General features: G+C 46.6%; 2 protein-coding genes across 2 annotated transcripts; both read right to left on the reverse strand.

Annotated features, from left to right (window-relative positions):
• Positions 1-180: 180 nt before the first annotated feature.
• On the reverse strand, positions 181-6,888 carry hacl1 (2-hydroxyacyl-CoA lyase 1). The gene is made up of 17 exons (XM_067237600.1): positions 6,635-6,888; positions 6,321-6,425; positions 6,193-6,233; positions 5,987-6,067; positions 5,791-5,863; positions 5,636-5,713; positions 5,448-5,542; positions 5,198-5,310; positions 4,936-5,071; positions 4,603-4,708; positions 4,231-4,314; positions 4,013-4,114; positions 3,652-3,806; positions 2,660-2,818; positions 2,133-2,240; positions 1,638-1,824; positions 181-784 (listed from the first exon to the last, which is right to left on the reverse strand). Exons 1-17 carry the CDS (start codon positions 6,683-6,685, stop codon positions 752-754), a joined length of 1,707 nt encoding a protein of 568 aa, XP_067093701.1. The 5' UTR covers positions 6,686-6,888; the 3' UTR covers positions 181-751.
• A 2,544-nt stretch (positions 6,889-9,432) lies between these two features.
• On the reverse strand, positions 9,433-25,042 carry ankrd28b (ankyrin repeat domain 28b). The gene is made up of 28 exons (XM_067237442.1): positions 24,882-25,042; positions 21,473-21,556; positions 21,151-21,229; positions 20,641-20,711; positions 20,220-20,420; positions 19,827-19,914; positions 19,381-19,523; positions 18,463-18,675; positions 18,229-18,307; positions 17,605-17,719; positions 17,343-17,425; positions 16,606-16,669; positions 16,401-16,469; positions 15,987-16,127; positions 15,545-15,656; positions 15,363-15,389; positions 15,111-15,185; positions 14,724-14,925; positions 14,459-14,546; positions 14,254-14,371; positions 13,703-13,922; positions 13,234-13,321; positions 13,011-13,094; positions 12,693-12,838; positions 12,492-12,574; positions 11,518-11,600; positions 11,268-11,359; positions 9,433-11,078 (listed from the first exon to the last, which is right to left on the reverse strand). The coding sequence occupies exons 1-28, from the start codon at positions 24,906-24,908 to the stop codon at positions 10,792-10,794; spliced, it is 3,162 nt and encodes a 1,053-aa protein (XP_067093543.1). The 5' UTR covers positions 24,909-25,042; the 3' UTR covers positions 9,433-10,791.
• Positions 25,043-25,393: the final 351 nt, after the last annotated feature.

Genomic DNA, 25,393 nt, shown 5'->3' on the forward strand with positions numbered 1-25,393 from the left:
TATAATATGACCTTGTTTTGAAGCGTTTAACTATAGAATACAAAATTATGCTGAGAAGTAGGTTTATGAGATTTATATTATTTTACGAAAAAGCTTCTGTAACTCCAACATGTAATAACTCAAACATGTAATTAAAACGCATTACATCAGACATTAGCCTACGTTTTTATTAGCATCTGTACAGTCTACCATGTATCAGTGCGCGTCTGATGTTCATGCAACAGACGTTGCAGATCAAGACTTCTCAGTTGACACGCAGTAGGAAAAGCAAATCGTTCTCTTGAGTTATATCGATTTGGTCCCCCAACAACCCCGGACCTCAGCTAGCACACAATTAATTGTCTGCATTTACAGAAAGAGTATAGCCTAATTTAATCATGTGGACATCGGTCAGGGGTGCAACAAGTTTATTTCAAAGCTTATTCAAATTCAAATTTGAATAAGATGCTAAATATATTTATTTAAAATGCTACAATATATTTTAAGAATTTTACATTTTGAAATGCTAAGATTTATAAGAAAATAGTTCAGACATCAATCATATACAGAATTTTATTTAATACTACTGTGTAGTAAACAGGGATTATTGTCAACATTTCATAGAAACAGTTAATTGCATATAAAAAATTACAAACATAGCCTCATAGATCTCTCCATACATAAACGTTTAGAGACACTTGATATTTGAGCTGTGATCCTGGAGGAAGAAGCTGGTGTGTCTCAGGACATCTGCTGCAGAGGCTTCTTCAGTCTACAGGTTAGAACGAGTGAGCCAAGGAAACTCCTAGAAACACAGACAGCAAGCAAGACAACAAACAAGAACAAAAACATGGAAGAGTGAGAGACATTCCTGAGGTATTGCTATGCCTGAAAATCTAGAATGTTCTATCACAAATTACATGTGAATAAATGTGACATCCCTGAAGCTCCTCTATGCATTCCTTGCTGCAGGCAAGGTATTTTGATCAAATACAACCAATATCCTGTGTTATCCTATATGTTAAATGAGGCGCAGCTCTGTGGCCCTGGCTGTGCCCGCGACCTGTGTGCCCTCTGTGGGCCCTGTGTTTCAGCAGACCAGAGACCAGCTCAAGTGTCCCACTGTCACCATGGCATCCAATCCTCAAGCATGGGGGTTGCTTGGATACCTTCCACATAAACAAAAGAGGTTCACCCCTCTAATTAAGGGGTTCCTCAAATAGAAAGGCCAGATTGGTGTGATGTGGAGGGATTGTCTGTGGACGACAATGGTTCTGAAGTGCACCTGGAGTCGAGGCTTACCGAACACTGCTGTCAGTCACACAGTCCTTACAGAGTTAAAGAGACAGCCTTACAGAGATGGAAACAGCCCTAAAGAGACAGAAACAGCCCTACAGAGATGGAGACAGCCTTAGGGATAGAGACAGCCCTACAAAGACAGCCCCACAGGGATAGAGACAGCCCTACAAAGACAGCCCTACAGGGATAGAGACAGCCCTACAGGGATAGAGACAGCCCTACAGAGATAGACAGCCCTAGAGAGATACAGAGATAAAGTCAGACTTCTTCCCTGAATGTCCATCTTCTCCCCTTTCTCAGAGACACCTCTCAGCGTGCTGGAAGGCCTGCGATGCAAGCGTACCACAGTCCCCCATTACCTGTTGCTTCCTGTCCGAGGCAGGGTCGATGAGGACGTTGATGAGACTGGGCCGCTCCCACTCACTCAGACTGAGCTGCAGGGCCCTCCGCAGCTCCTCCTCCGTCCTCACCAGGAAGCCCTGGCCCCCGAACGCACTCATGACCTCATCGTAGCGGGCGTCCGGCAGCAGGGTCACTGGCGGGGCACTTGGGGTGGACACAACAAAACAGGATCAGTATATATCTTTTTTTTTTTTTTTTTTTTCATTGATAGGACAGTTGATGAAAGATAGGAAAGCAGGGAGGGGGGGGGGGAGACATGCAGAAAATGGCCTGCATTCGAGCCCTGGCCCATACACTGGGATTAGCCTTAATGGTACGTGTTCCCATCCAGTGAGCTACTGGGGCACCCAGAAAAAAATTCAGATTGAGAACCCCATCAGTGGAATCCTCCAGAACATCCTTGCAGGGTGTTGAGGCACAGCGCATTAGGACACCCGGGTCATGTGACTTACACTGTGGTCAGATCTCCCATCTTCCCCATCACTTCCCACGTCTCAGAGTCCATTCCACTGTAGATGCCATTGTTGTTGACCACAATGATGACCACAGGAAGCTTGTACCTGTTACAGAGGGGATAGTAACAATCTGAACCTTGAGGGTTTAGGCTGATTTAGGGTGCAGTTCTATTAGCGAATGTGAAGCCCTCTATGACACTGCATGTAAAAAGGACTACACAAATAGATTTAGATTTAGTCATTTTAGCAGACGCTCTTATCCAGAGCGACTTACAGTAAGTACAGGGACATTCCCCCCGAGGCAAGTAAGGTGAAGTGCCTTGCCCAAGGACACAACGTAATTTTGCACGGACGGGAATCGAACTGGCAACCTTTTGATTACTAGCCCGCTTCCCTAACCGCTCAGCCACCTGACTCCCCTAAATAACATTTGATTTGTTATGATAGTGTGAATCATTCCTCGACCTGAAGGTCTATGTGGTGAGGAGGTAGCGGGACAGAGAGATGAGCGAAACGCTACCCACCTGCACATGGTCTCTACCTCCATACCGGAGAAGCCAAAGGCACTGTCCCCCTCCACGCACACCACCCTCTGCCCCGTGCCCTGCCCCCTCTCCACGGCTGCAGCCGCGACGGCAAAGCCCAGGCCGACCCCCATTGTGCCAAACGTGCCGGCGTCCAACCTGCCCACAAACACACCGGGTTAGCTTACAAGGCCACACATCCACACGAGTTCCAGAGGGTCATGACATTCATGAGCAACCACCTAACATGACATAACAGTATTCAAGGCGATGACCAAACTAGGGATGCACCGAATTTTGGCCAAACCTTCGAATTGTTTTCCACCGAACCCGAACCCTATGCTTGCACTACACACGCTACGCTGGTCGACATAATGACGCCACCGTTGATTAAGGGAAGGTGTTTACGTAGGTGGACCGTTCAATGCAGTAGGCTGAGAGAAAGTGAAAATGGAACTTGTGAGCAGACAAAGTGTTGTTTGGCAATACTTTTAGTCAAAAGAAGGCGATTTAAGTCGAACTATATGTTCAATTTGCAATGCCGATTTGTCTCGTGGTGGCAACAACCCTAAACAATACACAACATCTCTGCTGTTAAAAATTTTGTGTATGAAACATCCGAAAGAAATTCCAGAAATCTAAAAGTCTAATATTTTGGATATTGATTGGATCTTGAGATAGGCATATGGTAATTGTCAAAATAGTTTTTCCCACTTGTCTTCCTGGCATAATGTTGCCTATTCTTTTTTTTTTACAGAAAACACTGCTGTGGACATTGTTTACTTCATTAATGTGTTTACTGTGTTAATAGACTGAGGATGGGAGTAGGATTCGGTATCAGATTCGGCAGAATCTTAACCAGTGGATTCGGTATTCGGCCGAGCCCCAAAAATCTGGATTCGCTGCATCCCTAGACCAAACAGGGCAGAAGCCAACAAACGTGAGGTGAATGTAACTTTTGACCTCTTCCTGAGAATGCCAAAATGCCTTGCCTGTGTCTGGGAAGGTAGTTGTGTAGCATGGTGCGTCCGATGTCCATGGTATTGGCACCCTCGCTGACGATGATGCAGTCGCGAGGCAGCAGCTGGGCGATGTGGTGGAACACGTTGTAGTAGTTCATAGGCATGACTGAGTGGAGAGCCAGAGCCTGGAGAGGCAAGAATTAAGTCAAACATTTTGACAACATTTCCCCGACTCGAAGTTGGACAACACATACAATGTCATTGTGCAGTATGTGGCCCTGAAAAGTGTCATATCCACAGAATATCTACATAATTATGTACTTTATTCTAGGAGGAGAAACTTCTCAATGAGTATTCTAGGAGGAGAAATTCTAGGAGGAGTAACTCACACCTTGGATGTTTTTGCATTGGCGGCCATCTTGTCTTTCAGGATTGTCCACCACTCGGTGTCGGGTGGATATATCCAGCCATCTTTGCGAATGTGCTCAAGGAGCTGACGACAGTAGCAACAGTTTAACACAACAGCAACTCTCCCAAATACTTAGAAGGTACTAAAGATGAGGTGTTATGTGGATTGGGTGGAGATCTATGTGGGTTTTCAGAGTTTACCTGAGTAACAACAGAGTTGATGTCCCCGAGGAGAGCAGCAGCAGGCCTCACATTGTTCCCCATCTCCTCTGCACAAAGGTCAACCTGGACAGAAATAACACACATGCTATGTTACTACAGCATACCAGCGGTAAGCATGTGGAGTCCATTCTGACAGCAGGAGACTTGGCTATTGGCCAGCCAGGACTATGGCGGCTGTACAAAACATTATGTGCGGGCCTAAAGTTGATTTCAAACTTTCTTTATATAACACCTCTATGGTAGGGAATGTTAATATTTCACTTCACAACACACTTGCACTTACCGTCCAGGACTGTGAAAGATCAAGCATAACTTCTGCAATGAAACACGGCGTGTTCGGCCCTTTAGTACCTGGATGACTTTTACGTTAGGGTCAAATCTTGGAGGGAGGCCAAAGTGTAAGATCCAGTTCAACCTGGCACCGAACAGCACCACAACATCTGCCTGGAGAAGAGCTCTGGACATCAGAAGCATCCATTAAGAAACCAGAGGAGAGAGGGAAAAAAATGGAGAAAAGACAAAAAGAATGGACAGAGAGAGAGGGTGTTCGATAAGAGAAATTCTGCATGGAACCACACTCATTCTTCGTTTTATAAACAAACACACACGTCGCTGTGAGATACTGTGAGAGGTGGCGAGTGAGGAGGAAATACTGCCCAGGCTGGTGAGGGGAGCTAGGCTGACCTGGATCGAGCAGCAGACACACAGTTGGGATGGTCGTCAGGCAGCACTCCTTTCCCCATGGGAGTGGGCAGGAAGGGAAGACCACAGCTTTCTACCAGCTCCCTGAGAGAAACCTCCGCTCTGCCATGGCCTGCACCTGTAGGGGGCGCCATTACACGGAATCATTCATGACTTTTACCATCACCGTTGCCTTTGGTCCGAGTGACCTGAGTCATAAATAGACTAGGTACAGATTAAGTAAACATAGGAGATTGTTTGCTACCTTTGCCAATGATTAGTAAAGGCCTTTTGGCTCCTTTCAAGACAGTGAGTGCTTCAGTGATTGCAACAGGGTCAGCCAAACTCACTGGCGGAGGTGGACAACAGGATACCACTCTGGACACAGATAAAACAAGGAAAACGATCAAATAAATGATTAACAAAGAAAATTATAAAAGTTTAGATTAAGAAATGTTGCAGCAACACTTACCAGAAAAGGCAATCCCACACAACTTTGATTGATAAAAACACACCTGACTTTGGCCCTGTCCACCATAGCATTGACCATGTCTCCAGATATGTCCACATAGCAGGCACCTGGGCGTCCATACATGCTTGTGCGTACCGCCTTTGGGGAAAAAACAAAACATTAAGTGTGACTTGGTAGTACAGTCTTGCAAACTTGTGCCCTTGAAGGTCTGAATAAGATAGATATAATGACCTTTTCGACAACAGAGGGGATGGCCTCCAGACTACTTGGCCGGGCAGAGAACTTGCTGTACAGTCGGCATGCTTCAACCTGAAAGACACGTGTTTGTTCAACTACTCGTTCAACTAAGACGTTACTTTTTAGAAAAAGCTCAAAAAAACACTTACCTGAGGAAACTCTTGAAATGCCCCTGTTGTTTCCTGGTTAGAGTCTGAGGAGCCTCCAATGACAACCACAGGCCTACACAGACAGACGCAGTGAATGAGAGTGAAACCATGAGAGACCTGCTAAAAAACTGACAGGGATTTGAAGCATAAAAGACAAATCTTTAATATGTAAGGTATTATGTTTTGAAAGTCTTACCAGCAGTTCACATTGGCATTAGCCATCCCACCAAGTGCATGAATGAGGCCAGGCCCAGACACAACCAAACAGGCCCCTGGACTAGAAGAAGAAGAAAAGAAAAAAAAGAGACAGTACTAAATGTACAAACAAACAAATTATGTCAAAATATTGAGTATAATTTGGGTTCCTTGGCACCTAAGAACTTTAATTATCCTATGTCCTACCGTCCAGTAAGATATCCAACTGCAGATGCAGCATAACAAGCCTGTTGGGTGTTACACATGAACTATTAGATATAATATTAGGACTAGATGGACACTATATTTAGTGATTCTAAATTTGTTATTCTTACCGCCTGTTCATTGCGCATCCCTATATACTTGATTCCTGAAGCCTGTGCAGCCATTGCTACTTCTATGATTGGAACACCAACGATTCCAAACATATAGTCTACATTCTGCCGAAAAGAAAGTTACATTCACATGTCACATTTTTCAGTTTTCAGAGTAAACATTTGGCCACAAATTGTGTAGGCTTGTGCTGTCAAACTTAAGTTCAATGACCTTTGGCACACTTAGGCTAATTCCTGCGTAGTTTATTGTATCATTGCAAGGACTCAAATAAATCACAACTTCAACGAAACAAACGGAATGGATACAATCTTACCTGAGCTTTTAATGCTTCAGCAATAAGCTGAGCCCCAGTAACCTCTTCCATGGATGTGCCCGAACCTTGATTTTACGCTTCCACTATTACGTCTATCTGTCTAGCCTTTCAAATGTTATGTCCACGTTTAGCAAATGTAATCCGTCCGTTTTGTATTATGTACCGTTATTCTGTAAAACTATGGTTGTGACCAATAACTTATATCTCCAGTTACTTTACAAAACTAATAAACATTGACGACCCGCAGCAGATCACTTCCGGGTGATTCTCAGCCAATCGGTGCACCAGAGTACATCAATGCAACACTGCATCCATTTACAATAACATTCCAAGTAAATAATTCTACAGTAAAAGTAAAACACTTTGCTTCTCAATTTGATGATGCACAGACCGACAGTAAGAGGTAGAGTGTAAAAAATGGATGGAACAAATAATAATAATATAATTGATAATATCAAGAATATGATAATATCATGTACATGACATGATGAATAATCAGGAAATTGAATTGCACTTAACATAGGCTACTAGAGTATTATTGCAATAATACTGCAACAATATAAAAACAAATAATAATAATAATTTTGAACATTGTCATTGCATGGCAGTAAATTATTTATTAAGTCTGCACAAATATAATGAACACTTCATTAACATCATACAAGACAAAAAAACACACAATAGGCCTACATTACAAATTGATTTTAACTAAACGTCATATATGTTGTTTGGAAAATGCAGCTGGTAATTTTCCAAGTTGGATACTGGGAGTCTGCTGTTGAAGTCCTGCTGCTGCTGTTCCAGTGAGTTCATGTCTCTACTTTCAAGATATGATTGTAGAATCTGGAAAAACTAAAGGTGTCCATTCATTTTATTTTACAAGTAGAATGATGATGAATTACATTTACATTTACATTTAGTCATTTAGCAGACGCTCTTATCCAGAGCGACTTACAGTAAGTACAGGGACATTCCCCCGAGGCAAGTAGGGTGAAGTGCCTTGCCCAAGGACACAACGTCAGTTGGCATGACCGGGAATCGAACTGGCAACCTTCAGATTACTAGCCCGACTCCCTCACCGCTCAGCTATCTGACCTCCCGCATCTGAATTAATCTCCCGAATTAATATGCAACTAGAGTCAATTATTAAGTTACTTAAGATCCGTGAGATGTAAAGAAATAAACAGATGCATTAAGTTATATTCTGTTTATAAAAATTAAGAATATCCCACATTTAGAGTAAGTCCCATTCATGCATACATGATTAAACAGTTCCAATCAATAAACCAACAATGGTGTGAGATGTAGAAGACTTACCAGAGCTCTGTTCTGTGGGTTGCTGAGAGATTTCCACTCCTCTATGTTTGCTGCAGGCACTGATATGACTGAGACGATGCACACAGTGATCATAACAGCTGCTGTCTGGGAAATCAGTCTCATCCTAGTATGAAAAATCCATTAAAACAAAATAAAAACAAAACACACCCATTAGCAGGACACCAACAACCAGCGTACGGGTAAAAAGAATTGTCACAACATTCATATATTTGACACCTAATCAAATGCATCATCTCACATATCGTTCTTCTGTTAATGTGAATGTAAAAAAGTATGTAATCTTCTGTGCTTCAGAGCCTTTATGGCATTGTTTGGCTTTTATACAATCATGTTATACATCACTCCCTCCCTTTTACTGGCCCCTCATCTGCCTGCTAATTGAAATAAACCACACAGGAAAAGGTGACATTACTCAAATAGGTTATACAAATGCTGCAGTAATAATGTGGTCATTCAACAGCAGTTGGAGGATTGACGTAGCCTACAGCATGTGCTTTATGTAGGTTGCCAGGGAACCATAGAAGCATACTAGCATTTACTATTCAATATCTCTAATGGTCTATTTGCGAATCAACAGCATTTTTTTAAGATTCCTTTCCCTCATCAACCACGTATGATAATAGGAGGCCATACTTGGTACATTTCAAATCTGTAATCGGAAACAGTTGGACGCTTACGCACTTACATTTAATCATTTAGTCACTTACATTCAAAATCCCCCAAAACCCTTTGCAAATATCTATTATATCATTATTATATCAAATAATCAAATCAGATTGTACTAGCACTGGCCAAAAAAAAACTAAAATAATCTGTTTTTGAATTAGACATTCAATAAAATAGTAGGGGTGTAACAATATATCGTGGAACAATTTATCGCAATACAAAAATTGTACAATATGTATCGTAGAGTTATGGCAATATTTTTACAATATGACGTCCGTTTGATCCTATTGGTTGAGCTACCAGCACGCGACCTACTCTGCACCTGCTTCATGTGTGCATTCATTGCATTCACAGAAATGCTTGAACTGAGTTAACTAAATTGTATGTACAACAAAGAAAATGATTGAAAATGTTAAATGTTTTGGAAATAAATCTGTTAACTGAATTTGTTTAATAAAAAAATGGTATTGTACACCCAGTATCGTAATACGTATCGAATCGTGAGCTGAGAGCATCGTTTCACCCAATTTACCATTCTGGCTTATTTCATTTTTTCACAGGACCACAGCTATTTAAATTAGGCTGATAGCAATGGCATCAAAGGATTACCCGTGGTGCAGTTAAAACAATAAATGTAGAACCGTACCCACAGTACCATCGTTTGTAATTTATTATAATCACTTTTCCACGTTCCTGTTTGTAGTGTATGCCTACCACTATTGTAGATTCATTAAATCAACCTGGTTTATGTACTGTAAAACAAAGCAAAAAAACAGGCCATTCTCAGTTCAGTATTAAATAACTCATTTATTTATTTTATTACTCATAAAATATACAGCAATCTCAGGTACAGAAAGAATTCATGGATGTATCGAATTCACAGTTACAATTTCATATGTACATGCTAGTTTCATCCTTCTAAATGGAAAAAAAAGGTTCGAGCAACCTCTTGTTGTATTTTTGACAAAGCTGGCCATATTGTACATATTTCCAGTTCAAACAATCTTTAGAGACCAAGAAGAGCCGTTTTTAAAGAGGCAATCACAAAGGATTGAGTGGTTTCATTTTCCGAAGTTAAAGCAAGCAAAACCTGTCAAAATACATTGATTAATATATGATCAAAAGAAAATGATTTTTTTTCCAACTAATGAAAATCAAAAGCTGTCCTACCATTGGTTTACAGTGTTTCTCCTCTCAAAGTAAGGCAAGCGTAGCCTTATATTTCTTAATATAGTATCAGTGCTTTTCACAATGTTGTAGTACTTACTGTAGTGTGCATCATTGTTCTAGTCTTAGAGCTGCCCCTACACTTGTCGTCTCAGTCACTAATGAAGGCACAAAATGAATGACATAAATAGAACAGAAAAGAATACATGAATAACTTATTTCTAAAAGACTAGGTGGCAATGGACAGTTTACAAATGTCACGTTCATCAACTTAAAAAGACCTGCTGCACACACTCAAAATCTGTTTAAACTACTCATATCAGCAAATACTATGATCTTTTATTTATTTATTTTTTAACTCTCCAGTCTAAGGAGTTTAAGACATGAATGAGTCGATTAAAATGTTGTTCTTAAAAAATAAATGACCCCCCCCCCCACTTGTATTACAGACTGAGTCTTAGTGTGTTCTTCGTGTGCGAAAACTTCAGTTAGAACTCCCCACTAAAATCGGAATTATGAAACCTAGATATCGTTTTCAGATCAACCAAAAATGCTTGATCCACTGTCTAGTCAAATTAGGTTTACAATGCTTCTGAATCTTTTGGTCCCTGTCTCTTTAGTGAAGTGCTACTATCCTTCCACTACATGTTATTGCCGTATAAGATTGTTGCTTGCCCCCTCCCCACACCACACCACTTCTCCTGTTGAAGACCTAGCAGGCTAGTAAAGCAGCAGTTACTCAGATCTAGTACCTGCTGGAAGGGCACCTGGGACTGGGTGAGGTCAGGATGAGTATGGGCCAGCCTGATGCAGCTCCTCCCTCCCTCCGTCCATCTGGGTCTCTTTAAGGCTCCTGTGCAGCTTCTCACCTCCTCTGCCTTCCCAAGCTGGCTGTGGTGATTTAAGACACGGCGTGTGTGTGTGTGTGTTTGTATGCGTGTGAGAGTGCGCGCGTGTGGGCCTCTTCCCACGGTGCCGCCCCGTCGTCAGTACGTTTCAGAGTCGGAGTCATTGAGCTCCTCGTCCTTGTAGAAGCCGTCGTGGCGGCCGATGTTGTTGAAGCTGCAGTAGGAGCTGTGGTCGGCGCGGAGCACGGGCAGGCTGTCGAATGTCACGCTCTTGGAGGGGCTGGTGGTGGTGTAGTGGTTAATGGCACTGAAGGGCAGGCTGGGCGTTGGGGTGCAGGGGGACACGGGCATCATGGTGGCCAGGATGAGGGCCAGGCAGTCAGCCACGTCTTTGTTGGGGGCGCAAGCCAAGGCAGGGGTGTAACCTGGGGGGCGGGGCAACAGCAAGAGGTCAGAGCAGGCTGGAGAGTCACACGATCACGTGCTTACTGGTTTTGCCGTTTGTACGCTCAGCTCCGTGGCTGCAGCTGCATCCTTGGCTTGGGCCCGAGCATCCGTATTACACAGAGATTTCAAACTCGTCGTACAGTGCCAGCTGTAATCCTGGAACTTACCATTCTCATCCACAGCCAGCACGCTGGCACCCTTAGCTAGCAGCTCCTGCACGACCACAGTCAAACCATTTCGAGCTGCCACATGCAAGGGCCTGACCCAAAAAATAAACACATTTAGAATGGGTACATGTGTACATTTAATAGATGTTATACTTGGAACAAGCTGCTACCACTTAATTCCTTGAAGGTAACTGACATTAGGCATTAAAAAGCCAGGTGACCAACGTGACAAAGGGAAAAAGATACGCACGTCTGTAAGGCTGCGTTCGTCGAGTTGATGAGGTTCCTGTCGGAGATCTTCTCCAATATCAACAAGGCACTGGTTTCATGCCCCTTTGAAAGGTGAGTGACACACATCAGACTAATTCAAGATGCTGAAACTGCTGTCAGAAGAGCACCGCACGTCTGTGGCATGGATTGTGACACGCGTGTCTAAGGAGGAGACCATGAAGGCGCAGGAACACAAAATGTGCCTTCCCGTTTTCTATATGTCGCTTGGAGGAGTCTGCCAAACGAATATCATGTTAAAAGTAGTGCAGTCAAACGATTAAAATATTTAATCGCATTAATGTCATCGTTAACTCGCGATTAATCGCACATTTTTATCTGCTCTAAATGTCCCTTGATTTATTTTTGTACCATAATATTTTTTTATTTTAATGCTCTTCTCAACATTGAAAAGTGGATTGGATTGCTTAGTTAGTGCAAATGTTTTTTTTAATTGAAAACAACATTGCCTGGCTTTGACGAGGGGGCGGAGAATTCGCATCAGCTGTGTGCTTGGCCATCAAGTGGTAACTGGACGTGCTGCGATGATAGCTCAGTTCACAACAACAAAACACACAGATCTATTTGGTCTTGTCAATGGAACCATTTGTCAACTTTTTAAAAATAACCTTTCCATTCGGAATCTTATTGGCATCCATTTTGGCATCTCGCGCTCACTATCCTCTCAACACGCCGCACACACTCTTTAGCCGGCTTGCGAGCCGGCTAAAGAGTGTGCCTGTTTTGTTTCCGGTCTAGCTAGATCCGGTGTGGTGTTGTAGTTTTTCTAACGTCAGTAGTCGTCGCAACAGCATGTGAAAAAAAATACAGTTTGCTAGGCCAAAAAGAACATTAATCTCACGCAAAAAAAAATTAACGCCGTTAAAATGGGTTTGCGTTAACGCCGTTAATAACGTGTTTGACTGACAGCACTAGTTAAAAGTCAACGTTGCTCACCTTACTGCAGGCGAGGTGCAAGGCAGTGTTCTTGACGGCATCCTGCAGGGTGAGGTCTGCTTTTGCACTGCTTACCAACACCTCTGCAAAAGGAAACCCCCCCCAATAAAACCCAGTAATTAATCCTCTGTTACAAACCTGCACCTCAGAAACAGGTTTTACAAAGTCACCCTTCCAGTGGGCGAGGCGGGAGGCCCGTACCGACGGCGTTGGTCTGGCCGTTCTCGGCGGCCATCATGAGCGGGGTCTTGCCCGACGCGTCGACGCTGTTGACTTGGGCGTTGTGGCTCAGCAGCAGCTGGAGACACTCCACGTGGTCGGTGAAGGCGGCCGCATGCAGGGGGGTCCTGGTCCCGCGCGCAACGGCAGAGACAACAGTCACTTCCTGTCGTCTACACTTCGTAAGCTCTGTCAACAAGGTACAACTCTGCCGTTCCACAAGTGGCCATGTCTGGTTCTACTACCCCAGTGTCTACTCTGACCCTGTGCGCAGCGTTGAACAGTGGAATATTTATCTACCTTTTTTTCGTGTCGGCAGAGTTGACAATGGCAGGACCCAGAGTGTCAATTAGCATCTCGGCTGCTCCTTCATTGTCGTTAATCCTGGAGGAGAAAAGGAGACGTGCAGTTAGCCTCGCCGGAAAACCCAGACATCGCCATTAGCCTTTGCGCAATCCCCGTTAGCATCCACCCCCACCAGACACCGAGGGAAGCGCACGGCTGCTCGGAGCAGGGCTCTTACACGGCACAGTGGAGGGGACTGAATGTGTTGCCCTCCGTCTTCTGGAATATCTCCTGCTCCAGCAGCACCTCCACACACGTGTCGTGGCCTGCGGAGAAGACACATGCTCGCGTGAACCCCAGGCACACTCCCCAGAGCAGACGGATGCTCTTCTCACGTCACGGTGTGAACGACATTGCACGTGGACGGCTGCTGTGAAGCGAGGGCGACAAAACCCACTGTGGAGTTTGAACACGACGGGACAGTTCCTGGACAGGGGCTTTATTTTGTGTTGCATTTTTCATACTTTATTGGATAGTTTGTAAGTGAAGTGTGACAGGAAAGGTAGGGAGAGAGACAGAGAGTGAGGGGAAAACACGCCACAAACGGCCAAGGCCGGATTTGAACCCCTTGAGGCGGCGAGGCCTCAAGCCTACATGATATACGCGCTTATCCGGCAAGCTGCCGTGGCGGTCCGCCCAGCTCCTACCGTTGTAGCAGGCCCAGTGCAGAGGCGTGTAGCCCTGGTTGTCGGTGATGACGGGGAGGGTCTCCACGCTCTGGGCGGCGTGCAGGAGCCCCCCCAGCACCCCGATGTGGCCGCAGGCCGCCGCCAGGTGGACAGGGGTGCGCCCCTTACAGTCCCGCATCAGGAAGCTGGCGCTGTGCTGCAGCAGGGCCTCCACGCACTCCTCGTGGCCCGTCACCGCCTGGACACACACATACGCCGGGTCATTGAGCTGAATACACACCACATTGCAAAGTAAAAAAATTTTTTTAGGTAATGAGCTTGCTTATGCTGAAGACAAGTACATTTTGCTGGCACGGCAGTAATAGCATTTCACTACATAAGATTTCTTAAAATAATGTAATTGACTTCAATTAAGTCAAGCCATGTACACTAGAAAAACAAGTCCAACCAGATTGAAAATCTACAAATAAAAGATTCACACTCAGATGTGTGGTTGTTGGAGGGCATTTTCTGATGGACTTCTACTATGCGTTTGTGTGTGTGCATGACCAGCGAGACCTCCTCCTCACCCCCCTGTGCAGAGCGGTCCTCCCCCACTTGTCTTTGGCTTCGACGTTGGCTCCCTTATTGAGCAGCGAGTACACGCAGTCGGTGTGCCCACTCAGCACCGCCAGCATTAGAGGGGTTCTGAGGACGACAGGAAAACAATAGTGAACAACGTAAACAAGAAAAATATATATATTTTAGTGTCCCTGATCAGAAGGCCTCCCTTACTGTCCGTTGCCATCCTGGATGTCCACGGCGCTCTGGTGGTCGGCGTTTCCGATCAGCAGGCGTAAACACTCAGAGTGGCCGTTGGTGGCTGAAGGAGGCGGGGGAGAGAGGGCACATGTTGAGCACAGGATGGCTTAACTACTGCCTCGGCGCCAAACCTCAGGAGCAGGGGGACATGGGGGAGTACGCCCCCACTGAGATGGGATCTTGGGGGGGGGGGGATCCTCCTAGCCGGCCAGCCTGCTAAGCTCTGGAGGGGGTCTACCTGCAGCATGGATGGGGGTCCTCTTCAGGGTGAAGTCCTTCACAAGGATGGAGGCCCCCTGGTTGATGAGGACGTCCACGCACTCGACGTGGCCCTTGAAGGCGGCCAGGTCCAGAGGCGTGCGCCCCTGGCCGTTCCTCACGTCCAGGTCCAGCAGCGACTGCACCAGCACCTCCATAGCGTGGTGGTGGCCGTGGTACGCCTGAACACAAACAAGGACCAAACTATGACACACGGACAGAAAACTGAACACGTTTTATTTTTGGTAAAGCCTATAACCGTTTCGCGTTTTTTTTAAATATGTAATAAATGTACACTTGTGTGGTCATGTATATACAAAACAGACAAGTCCATCTATCTGAAGAACAATCTTCCAGCAGTACTCACAGCTAGGTGCAGCGGGCTAATAGGGGCTCGGACGTCAGAGTCATTCAGGATATCTGTCCCCGACGTTTCCATTAGCTGAGGAGCAGAGGTGGGAGGAGTCATCTTCCTAATCTCAGAAAATAGGTAACACCTGACATGCAAGAATGTGTTTGTTTCTATACGCAACACAGGCTAAAAGAGTGAATGGAACACGGCAACGACGAAACAACACTGTGGTAAGAGGAAGAATGACCGCTTTCGGTCTGCACTCACCACATCCAGAGGCGTTTCACTCGCGATCTGCAAAGAAAAGCCACACGCCACATTAACCCCCGGTCGCACCCCCCGACCACGTGACCCTATTCACCAGTGTCAACAAACAACAAATGTGTTGGGACGGAGCGGCTGTCCCCTGGCCTCTCCCGCCACCCCCGCAGTGTCGTGGTGCGTCTCACCAGCTCCAGGCAGAGGCGGTGTCCGTACGCCGAGGCGTAATGGACGGCGTTGTAGCCCTGACTGTCCCGGATCCCAGGGTTTGCATCGTTTCGCAGCAGGTATTCCAGGCACCTGTGAAACCAGCCAACAACAACAAAGACTTAGCCCTCTGCCATGACACATGTGTTGACTGTGGAAAATACAGAACCCCCCCCCCCCACACACACACACATGGAAGACAAGTAAATGGACAAAATGTGGGGGTCAGATGGCTGAGTGGTTAGGGAGTCAGGCTATTAATCAGAAGGTTGTTGGTTTGATTCCCGGCCGTGCCAAATGACGTTGTGTTGGGCAAGGCACTTCACCCTACTTGCGACTTACTTACTGTAAGTCGCTCTGGGTAAGAGCGTCTGCTAAATGACTAAATGTAAATACCCCCCCCCCCCCCCCCCAAACTCATACTTTCCGTCTGTGTCCGAGGCAGCGGCGTAGTGGAGCGGCGAGCATCCCCTCTCGTCCAGGTCGTTGACGCTGGCCCCGGAGCCCACCAAGGCAAACAGGCACTGGTAGTTACAGTTAGCGGCAGCGTAGTGCAGTGGGGTCCTGGAGGACGAGGGAACACGGTGAGACCTCGCGCCGCCGCTAAGACCATTTGAGGACACTCGGGTGCGTTTGTCACAGAGGCACAGGTTTCATTATACGGAAGTGGGACAACGGCAAATCTGTCCAGTCGCTTATTATGAAGTAAATTACATTTAATGGCTGCACCCAAACAGTCGCCCCACCCATATTTGAAAGCACGCCTACACCCCCGGTTTGTCGCATTATTTTAAACGCTCGATGCAGATGGAGGTGAGGGGGTGTGATGTTCCGCACCTTCCAAAGCTGTCTTTTCTGTTGAAGTCTGCCCCGGTGTTGAGCAGCAAATTCAGACATTCCAGGTTCCTGGGGGGGGGGGGGGGTTATAAAATGACAATTAGCAATCAGGTGGTGTAGGACAGCAGATAAGTCAGGAGCTCCCCAGACCAGGAAGGCACAGAGGAGGTGGTGTGACAAGGAGAGATGGGGCTCTTCTGCTCACCCTCCAGCTGCTGCAGCATGTAAACAGGTCCTTCCAAAGTCGTCAGGGGTGTCTATATCAAAGCCTGCGTCAGAGGAACAGATTATGAGCGCGACACGACCCTCCTGGTCTGGGTTCATAGAAGGTTTCCAGTTAGGAGTCTCTGCTACAACTACACTGACATTGGCCGGGTTTCCCAGATTCGTTAAGAAGCTCGTAACGCTAAGAGCTTCTTAAGAGCGTTCTAAGAACGCTCTAGAATGCTCTTAGAACGCTCCTAAGAAGCTCTTAGCGTTAAGAGCTTCTTAACCAATCTGGGAAACCCGGCCATTATCAAGTTCAGGCAACATCCACACACACAAAGTATCTGTTAATCCCTGACCTGATAACCTTTAATATCCTTAAAAGTGGAATTAATAACACCAAAGGCCTCCTATTTAGCCCTGGACCCCTTGCTGTAAAATTACAACGTCACCTTTAGCTCTTTAATTGCTCATTTCTTTTTTTGTAAGACCAAATTTATCCAATAGCATTGCAAGGCAAGACAATAGGACCCATTGGTTATGAAAATGTGGTCGTTCCCAAAAAAATCTTATTTGCAAATGTGTTTTTTGGAGAGCTAAAGGTGATGTTGGAAAAAAAAAATTTACATCGCGTCTTACAGGGTTAAGGAGCGTAGTAAACAGCTTGAATAAAATGAACATGTTATTTGAGGCGGGAACATGCAGGCCAGGAACACGCCGTCCCAGATTGCCAACCTGAAGAGAGAAGCTTCCGGCAGCAGTCGGAGAATCCACTGAGGGCAGCCAGGTGCAGTGGGAACATTCCGTGGACTCCTCGTCTGCAAACGGGTAACAAATCACAGACTGTTATTCCCGTCGCGTTTACCCAGCATCCTTTGCACTCCACCCGCATGTCGTAATGAGATGGCAGCTCATCGGGCTAAACCCGTGATTACACGAGGCCATTCGACGAAGGTGCAGGTCATGTGACCCCCAGGGGGGCCGTGTGCTGGCTTACTTTGCCGTGTCGGCTCCGTTGGTGATGAGGGTGTTGATGAGCAGCTCGTGGCCGTAGCGAGCGGCGATGTGCAGCGGCGTGTTTCCGTTCTTGTCTTCGCAGTCGATCTCGGCGCCTGCCAAAGTAACGCAACAGAGCCCGCCATCACTCTCCCGGACGCGGACTGGGGTCCGGAGATGGTTGTCGTACGTGGAGGTGCCGTGCACCGACACGCAGTGTGCCCATGTGACGCGCAGACGGAGGACTGAACACGCTTCATTAAAGTGGATGTTCGATCTATGCTTGTTCTGTGATATTTTTCATATCATTTTTACATGAAATATGCAATCAATCAGTCATAAGGTCAGTATGGGTCAGTATTATTCATGTAACCTTGTATAAATATGCATGTACACAGAACAGGGTCACAACTGGGGCATCCACGTTGATCTCATCTCCCCCCCCCCCCCCCCCCCCAGATGTAATGGTATTAAAGGCTCTAAAGGGTGCTAGGAGTAGAACATGCTGAGGTGGTTTCTATTTCGGAGGTGGAAACCGGTTTCTGTCTGATGTCTGTTGAAGACCTGCCTCACTAAAGAAGCCACCCGAGTCTGGGGGGTGCTTTTGCCCTGCACAGGGCCTCACCGTTCTGGATGACCGCTTGGGAGCGGGAGAAGCGCCCGTGGATGGCCGTCATGTGGAGGGGGGTCTTTCCGTCTTTACTCTGTGGGTCAGAGGGGCGAGGGGGACACGCTCAGTCTGGGCTCTGCGGGGCAGAGGACGGCTACAACCAGACTCCCCGGAGCTCGACAGAGATCCAGGGGTGGATGATATCACAGGCATGGTGTCGACTAGAGCGGTGTGTAACGCGGGCCTCACTTTGATGTTGACGTCGGCGCCGTTGCCCACCAGCAGCTCCAGGCACAGCGCCCCGTGGCGCGAGGCGGCGGTGAAGTGGAGCGGGGCGAAGCCCTTCTCGTTCACCTGGTTGACGTTGGCGCCGCACTCGATCAGCTCGTTCACCACCACGTCCTGCCCGTTGTAGCACGCCACGTGCAGAGGGGTGTTGCCATAGGCGTTGGGCTCGTTGATCTGGACACGGAGAGGGAGGGAGGGGTTGAGAGGGAGGGAGGGAGGGGGTGAGAGAGAGGGAGGGATGGATGGAGGGGTTGAGAGGGAGGGAGGTATGGATGGAGGGGCAGGGAGGGAGGGAGGGGGTGAGAGAGAGGGAGGGATGGATGGGTTGAGAGGGAGGGAGGTATGGATGGAGGGGTTGAGAGGGAGGGATGGAGGGGGTTAGAGGGAGGGAGGGATGGAGAGTGGTTGAAGAGGGAGGGATGGAGGGGGTGGGAGCAAGGGAGTGATGGCGGGGGTCAGATTAGCAGTGTCTCCATTGTCATGGGTTATTATAGATTATAGACATTATAGACAGCCTGAGCTGACAGAACTGACTGTCCAGAGCCCTTAGCTGCCTCACTCCCTCTGCATCCATAATGCAGGAAATCATTCCTTATCCCATTAGGGCTTCAGTGCTGTTTTAGTCCAGTTGATGCAGTCTAATACAGTAAGAGGGGCCCGTCGGTCAATAGCAGGCCGCTCAATAGGAACGCAGCGGGCTGAACTCAAGTTGCAAGTTTATCTGCCATTTACAGCTACACTGGAATTCTTGCTCCTCTCAACCGTTTCCGAGCAGTCTAACCTAAATACTATATGGCTCCGAAGCTTGATTTCCACAGATAACAATCCCAATCCTATGCAAGCGAACGCTCTTATGAACAGCATATAACAGAGACTCACGTCGGAGCCCAGGTCCAGGAGGTATTTCACCACGCTGATCATCCCGCTGGACGCGGCGGCGTGCAGGGGCGTGTAGGCCTTCTTATCCTTACAGGCCACCTCGGCGCCGTGGGACGCCAGTAGCTTCACCACCTCGATGTGCCCTGCGAACCGCCGAAGAAAGAGAGAGAGGTCGAAGAGTGAGAAAGATAAAGAGGGGGGGGGAATGTCAGCTCGTTATCTTTTTAACCTGTGTTAAAAAGATAACCAAGGCATGCAGAGGGGCAGATAAGTTACAACAATCACATAAAGATCGAAGGACATTTACACAGTACACCTGACTCTCGACGTGCACAGCAAAGACGCAAAGTTGATAAGAACACAAAAGGCCCATTATTCCCTCTCATTGGGAGAGGGGAGAGGCGAACAAAATGTACGGGCTGGATGTACGCGTGTGTGGTGGTTACCCATGTAGGCAGCCCAGTGGATCGCACGACGGTCCTTCTTGTCGAACGCGTTGATGTTGGCTCCTCGGGACAGCAGGATCCTGACCATCTGATGGCGGGGCGTAAAAACGCAGGGTCAGACACATGACGGCCACAGACGCATCCAATAGGAAACCAACAGAGCAGCATAGGGTCATGGTGAGAGGACGCGCTACCCAACGCAAACCAGCGCGTGGTTCAACACAAACACGGCCCGCGATAAATAACAAAAGGTACCGTCTTGGCCCCTATGGACGATCTATTGAGGTCCTGTGTTTATTTCGATTTTTTTCCGCTCCATTTTCAATGACATCTAACCCTCAGGTCTAGTGCGCTCGTGTGGGCGTGTGGGGGGCGGGGCAGGCCCAGACTGACCTCCAGGTGGCCGCTGAAGGCGGCGTGGTGCAGCGGGGTGCGCCCGGCCCGGTCCGACACGTTGACGTTGCTGAGCAGGGGCACCAGGGCCTCGGCGCAGCGGACGGCCTTGTTGGCGGCGGCGATGTGGAGCGGCGTCTGCCAGTTCTTGTCCCGGGCGTTGACGTCCGCCGAGTGTTTCAGCAGCACCTGGACCGCCTCCTGGGGGAGAGGACGGGGGCGCGCGGTGAGCAGCGCGGCCATGAGACGCACGCAGGCGGGTGCAGGAACGGAGAGAGGGGAGAGGAAGAGGGTGGAGAGGCGAGAGAGACTGGAGATGGTCGAAGAGCAAACGGAGAGTGCAAAAGAGACAGAACGGAGAGTGCAGAAGAGAGAGCGAGAAGACAGAGCAAGAGGGACTGACAGAGACCATCCCATGTACCTCGCTGCACGACGCCACCGCCCGGTGGAGAGGGGTGAGCCACTTGTTGTCTTTGGCATTTACACGGGCTCCTTGAAGAGAGGGAACACACGGTCCATTAGAGCCCCTCAGTCTCTGGCAGGCTTATGAGTCATGTCACTCGATAATGCAACATATCAAAAGAGTGCGAGTGTACAAACACACTTATGGGGCTATTTCAAGACACGGACATCCAGAAAGCACTGCGAGTACTGTTCCTTTATATCTACCATCAGGGTACACATTAACGAGTCTCCAACAGAGATTAATGAGGGGAAAAAAATGATACAAAAGAAGATATCACCTATAGGACAAAAAAAAAAAAAACATCTTCACTAATTATTTGGGGTCCATTTCCACACAAAAAAATGATGTCGCAAAAAGACATGCCCTAATGCAAACTTGACATTCCACGGATGTTGCATTAGAGCAGACCTCTGAAAAATCGGTCACCAAACTTCTAATGAGCCCCTTTCATGAACAACAACTTACCAGACAGAATCAGCAGCTCTATGATTTCTGCATCTCCAAGATAGGCTGCTGCGTGCAGAGGGGTCCGCTTCTCATTGTCCTGTAATGGTTTGGAGGGAGGGGGGGGATTAGAGAAGCCCACTGCAGCTGTTTCCTCAACACTATTCTTAAAGATCCTGCGATAGGAATAAAGTCTTACATGGGGCGTTTGTGATGCTATCCATTGGTTAACCACAAGATCTTATCGTTAAAATGTTGCAACCATTAGGAAGGTAGTCGAGTAACGGAGCAGATTAGAGGAGGGGGTGTCAGGGGAAGATGAGCTCGTCCCTGTTGGGTTTACCTGAACATTGACGTCTTCCTTCTTAAATATGAGAGAGCGCACTTCATCTGGGTCCACATTGAAGATGGCTTTCAGCAGAGCAGGCTGGAAGGGAGAAGCAACGGAGTACAATATCTGAATGGTAGCAGGCTGGTCAGTACACACGCTGTTCTTTGCACAAAACAAAAAACGCACTTTGCCACGTGAAGGGAAGCAGAAACACTGGGCCAAATCTGTGGTCTGTGCTAGCTCACTGCAGAGCAGTCTGCAGACTCCTGACAGAGCAGAGGCCACGCGGACCTCCTGCTGATGAACTACCCTCCAGCACACGACTTATCCGACTCGTCAGGATGGAGAAAGCTGAATTCCTACTCTTCAGGGTGCGAGAACATCCCTGAAGCACTTCGGCCTCCAACGTCTCTGAGGGAGTAGGATTTCACCTTCAGTTCTGATCAAATGGAACCGTTTTAGCACAGTGTTCTATTATCTGCCTCTTCGGGGGTGTAACCTTGTGTCCCAGCTGCCCCATGTCACTACAGCATCCACGACAGGGGGTGGGGAAAGGGAAAAGGAGGTCACTCTTGAACAGATAGCTGAAAGACCTCCACCGCTGTCGAGAGCTCTAGGTCATATATTTAACATCCCACCCTGCCAATTGTCAAATGATTCAAAAAAAAAAAAAAAGCTTCTTTTCACAAGCGCAACCATCCCTTTCCCGTCCTTGCATGCCCTCGCCAGACGTTTCCGCAAAAAAAACGCTGAGAACAATCCTTGTGTAACCTTTCCTCTGTAACAATGGAACTCGCTCAAAGATGAGCCCTTTTCCTAGAATAAAGGTGAATCATGATTTCCTTGCAAAAGGCCTGAAGCCTAATGCTCATTGCACTACTCACATACTGACACCTTAGGATCAATGCCAGGATGCTCCAGGACATGCCAACTCACAACGCCATGCTATGAGTCATTTCTGGCATCTTTACTGTAACGCCACCCATGGAGAATTTGTGTCTGATCATGCTGTCATCTCTTGCCAAGGGGTGGAGAGGAGACTGGCATAAATGATAAGTCTGCAAGCAGGGAACCCCATCTAGCCAGATGGAACACTGCCTCGCCACAAAACATGAATCTAACTATTAAGTCTGCATTCAACTTCTAATAAGATGCCAGAAAGTTAGTTAACAGTCATTTACATTTAGTCATTTAGCAGACGCTCTTATCCAGAGCGACTTACAGTAAGTACAGGGACATTCCCCCGAGGCAAGTAGGGTGAAGTGCCTTTCACAAGGACACAACGTAATTTTTGGTGAATGACAGAGAATCGAACCAGCAACCTTCTGATTACTAGCCCGATTCCCTAACCGCTCAGCCACCTGACTCCCGAATGAAAAAAGCAATCTCGTATAATTGTATTTGAATCAATGTAGTATTCAATACAGTGATCGGGATTTGTTTTTCTTTCAACACACTCACATAAATGTGCAAACCACCTAGGGCATGTTTTCCTCAGGGCTGCATATCTCACTGAACAGCAGCCCAGCTAATTAAGCTAATGTAGTTGCTCCTGCTGTTTCAGCAACCTTCCACTAAGCCAAGCCCTCGAAGTGACGGCTCCACATCTCCTGTGACTTGACAGGAAAACACACAAGGGAAAAGCTATCGCTTACGATTTATTCACTGGGCAACTGCCTGAAGAAGAAATAATAAATGCTTGGCCATCTTAAATCAGCAACTCAGAAATATCAAAAGGTATACACAAGCCTAATATGACGATGCTCCTCTACGCTTGTCCGAATAAGGCCAGCCATTTTTTACTTCCCTTGCAGGACAGTTGTAAAACTGACACTGTGAGCCTGTTATGTGCTGAGCGTTATGATATTTCAAAGAAGCATTGAGCACTGAGCCAACGGAAGGCTTGCTTCTAATGACATACTGAAGTGTTGTGAAACACATGCTCACAGTGACCCAAGGCTTAGACAAAAAAAAATACAGCCAACTAAAACTAGGCCAGTTATATTTATGTTTAACCTTCTGGTCAGACCTGTACGGAAAGACTATACAAACATTTGTAATAATTGACAACAAATCCCTAACTTATTATACACTATCCATACACATACACTTAGGAAATGGACATTCATTTATGCTTCCTTTACGAGAGCTGTGAGGACCCTACGCATGACAGACTACACAAACTTGGCTCAATACCATGTCAAATATCTAATACAAGGATAAATGCAGCTTGATCTAAGAAAACTGTCCTCCAAACAATGGTTGAATAAAAATCCATTCAGTCCCTAAGATGCCTCATTCGGTTTTCACGATACACACATTTCTGCAGGGTAAAATTGAGGTTTGAACTCTTAAAAAGCTGATTCAGTGTAACAAGTAAGCGCTTGTTGTGCCGTAAGTCTTTCAATTAAAAATATCTGTATAGCCCTTTCAGATTAAGGCAATGCACACACAAAGCTACATTTTGTTCATTTGAGGTCTAGCCCTGCATCAGTGTACAAAATTGTATTTGCCTTTTAAGCACGACCCTGTACCTCATAGTTAATACCATCACCATGGAGACATCTCTTTGGCAACTGCTGGGCCTCTCTCATGGAGTCTGAACACATGATCATTCATGCATTAGATGGAGATGAGGCTAGATGAGGGTAAAACACAATAGAATAGATACCCTCATGTTGATATTTGTGTATCTTACAGCCCCATGGCACCACTGATAAACACAACTTATAAGGTAGCTAAAATAGTCTTCAGTGACCGTAACAATACATTAACAGGAGTGCCAACTAAGACTAGTGAGGGTGGCTAATACAAATCCGTCACAAGTACTAGTGAACTGACTAGAGTGCGTTGACAGTGCAGTGGGCATTAGTGATCGGCACTAGCTAGTTATAAAAGGTGGCCGAAGAAAAAAAGCTGTCTACAAGTGCTCGTGTTCAGCAGTTTATTAGTTAGCAAGCTAGACTAGTAACATTCGGTTAATTTTTTAGCAATAATTGTGCACTGTCCCGTGCTATCAGTGCTAACTAGCTGGTCTAGCTACTGAAACGTTGCACGGAAGCTCAAGTCTAGCTAGCTACCAGTTCCCAGCTGGTTATGCTATCCATTAGTTGCTAACTAGATATCCACTTATTTAATTTTAGCTTCGTAGCCACGCAATTACATGACCTGGTCTTGGCTTCTTAAAACTAGAGCAACTAGTTAGCTAGCTAGCTACTGGACAAGACAGGCTACCAAGTTAGCTAGCGTAACCACATTGCCTTTCAGTTAGATACTTAGCTAGGCTACAGTAGCTAACACTATAAACGTTGTCTGCTAGCCCTGTACTGTAGGGTCATCCCCTACACAGCCGTCGCACAATCATCCTCCTGTTGAAGTAGGCTATGCTAAGTAGCGAGCTTTTGGCACACTTGTAACTTACCTGGTCTCGTATTTTGAGAACCACCATATTTCAATGGTTTTAAATGATCTCATGCAGAGCAAATGGATGTTCGTCGTCTTTTCAATGTACGTTGATGCCCAAAACACTCTCTTCTTGTGAACAGTTCGCTACTGCGAGGCCTTTGCTAGCTAGCTGTGTGTTTTTCAACGATGAAGATGAAGCAGAGGAAACTCCATAACATTACCGCCACCGTACTCGACGTCCCAGAGAGACACAATTTCATTGGCTAAAGAATGGCAGGAACACAATAACACGATCAGCTAGTGGTTAATGTCGTGCTACCCACAACTGACAGCTCTGTCGTTGAATGTTCAATTCAGAGCACTGTCAAATCACATCTCGGAACTAGCCTACATTATGCGGATTTCATTCGAGGAGGGGTTCGATAGCGCACACACAACAAAAACAACACAGATAAGCACATTGTAGAGCCTACTGTAGCCTACATTGTGCAGAAAATGAATATATAAAATTCGATAAATTGATTAGTC

This window comes from Osmerus mordax, chromosome 6 (genome assembly GCF_038355195.1).
Source record: "Osmerus mordax isolate fOsmMor3 chromosome 6, fOsmMor3.pri, whole genome shotgun sequence".
In the NCBI taxonomy this organism is placed as follows: Eukaryota; Metazoa; Chordata; class Actinopteri; order Osmeriformes; family Osmeridae; genus Osmerus; species Osmerus mordax.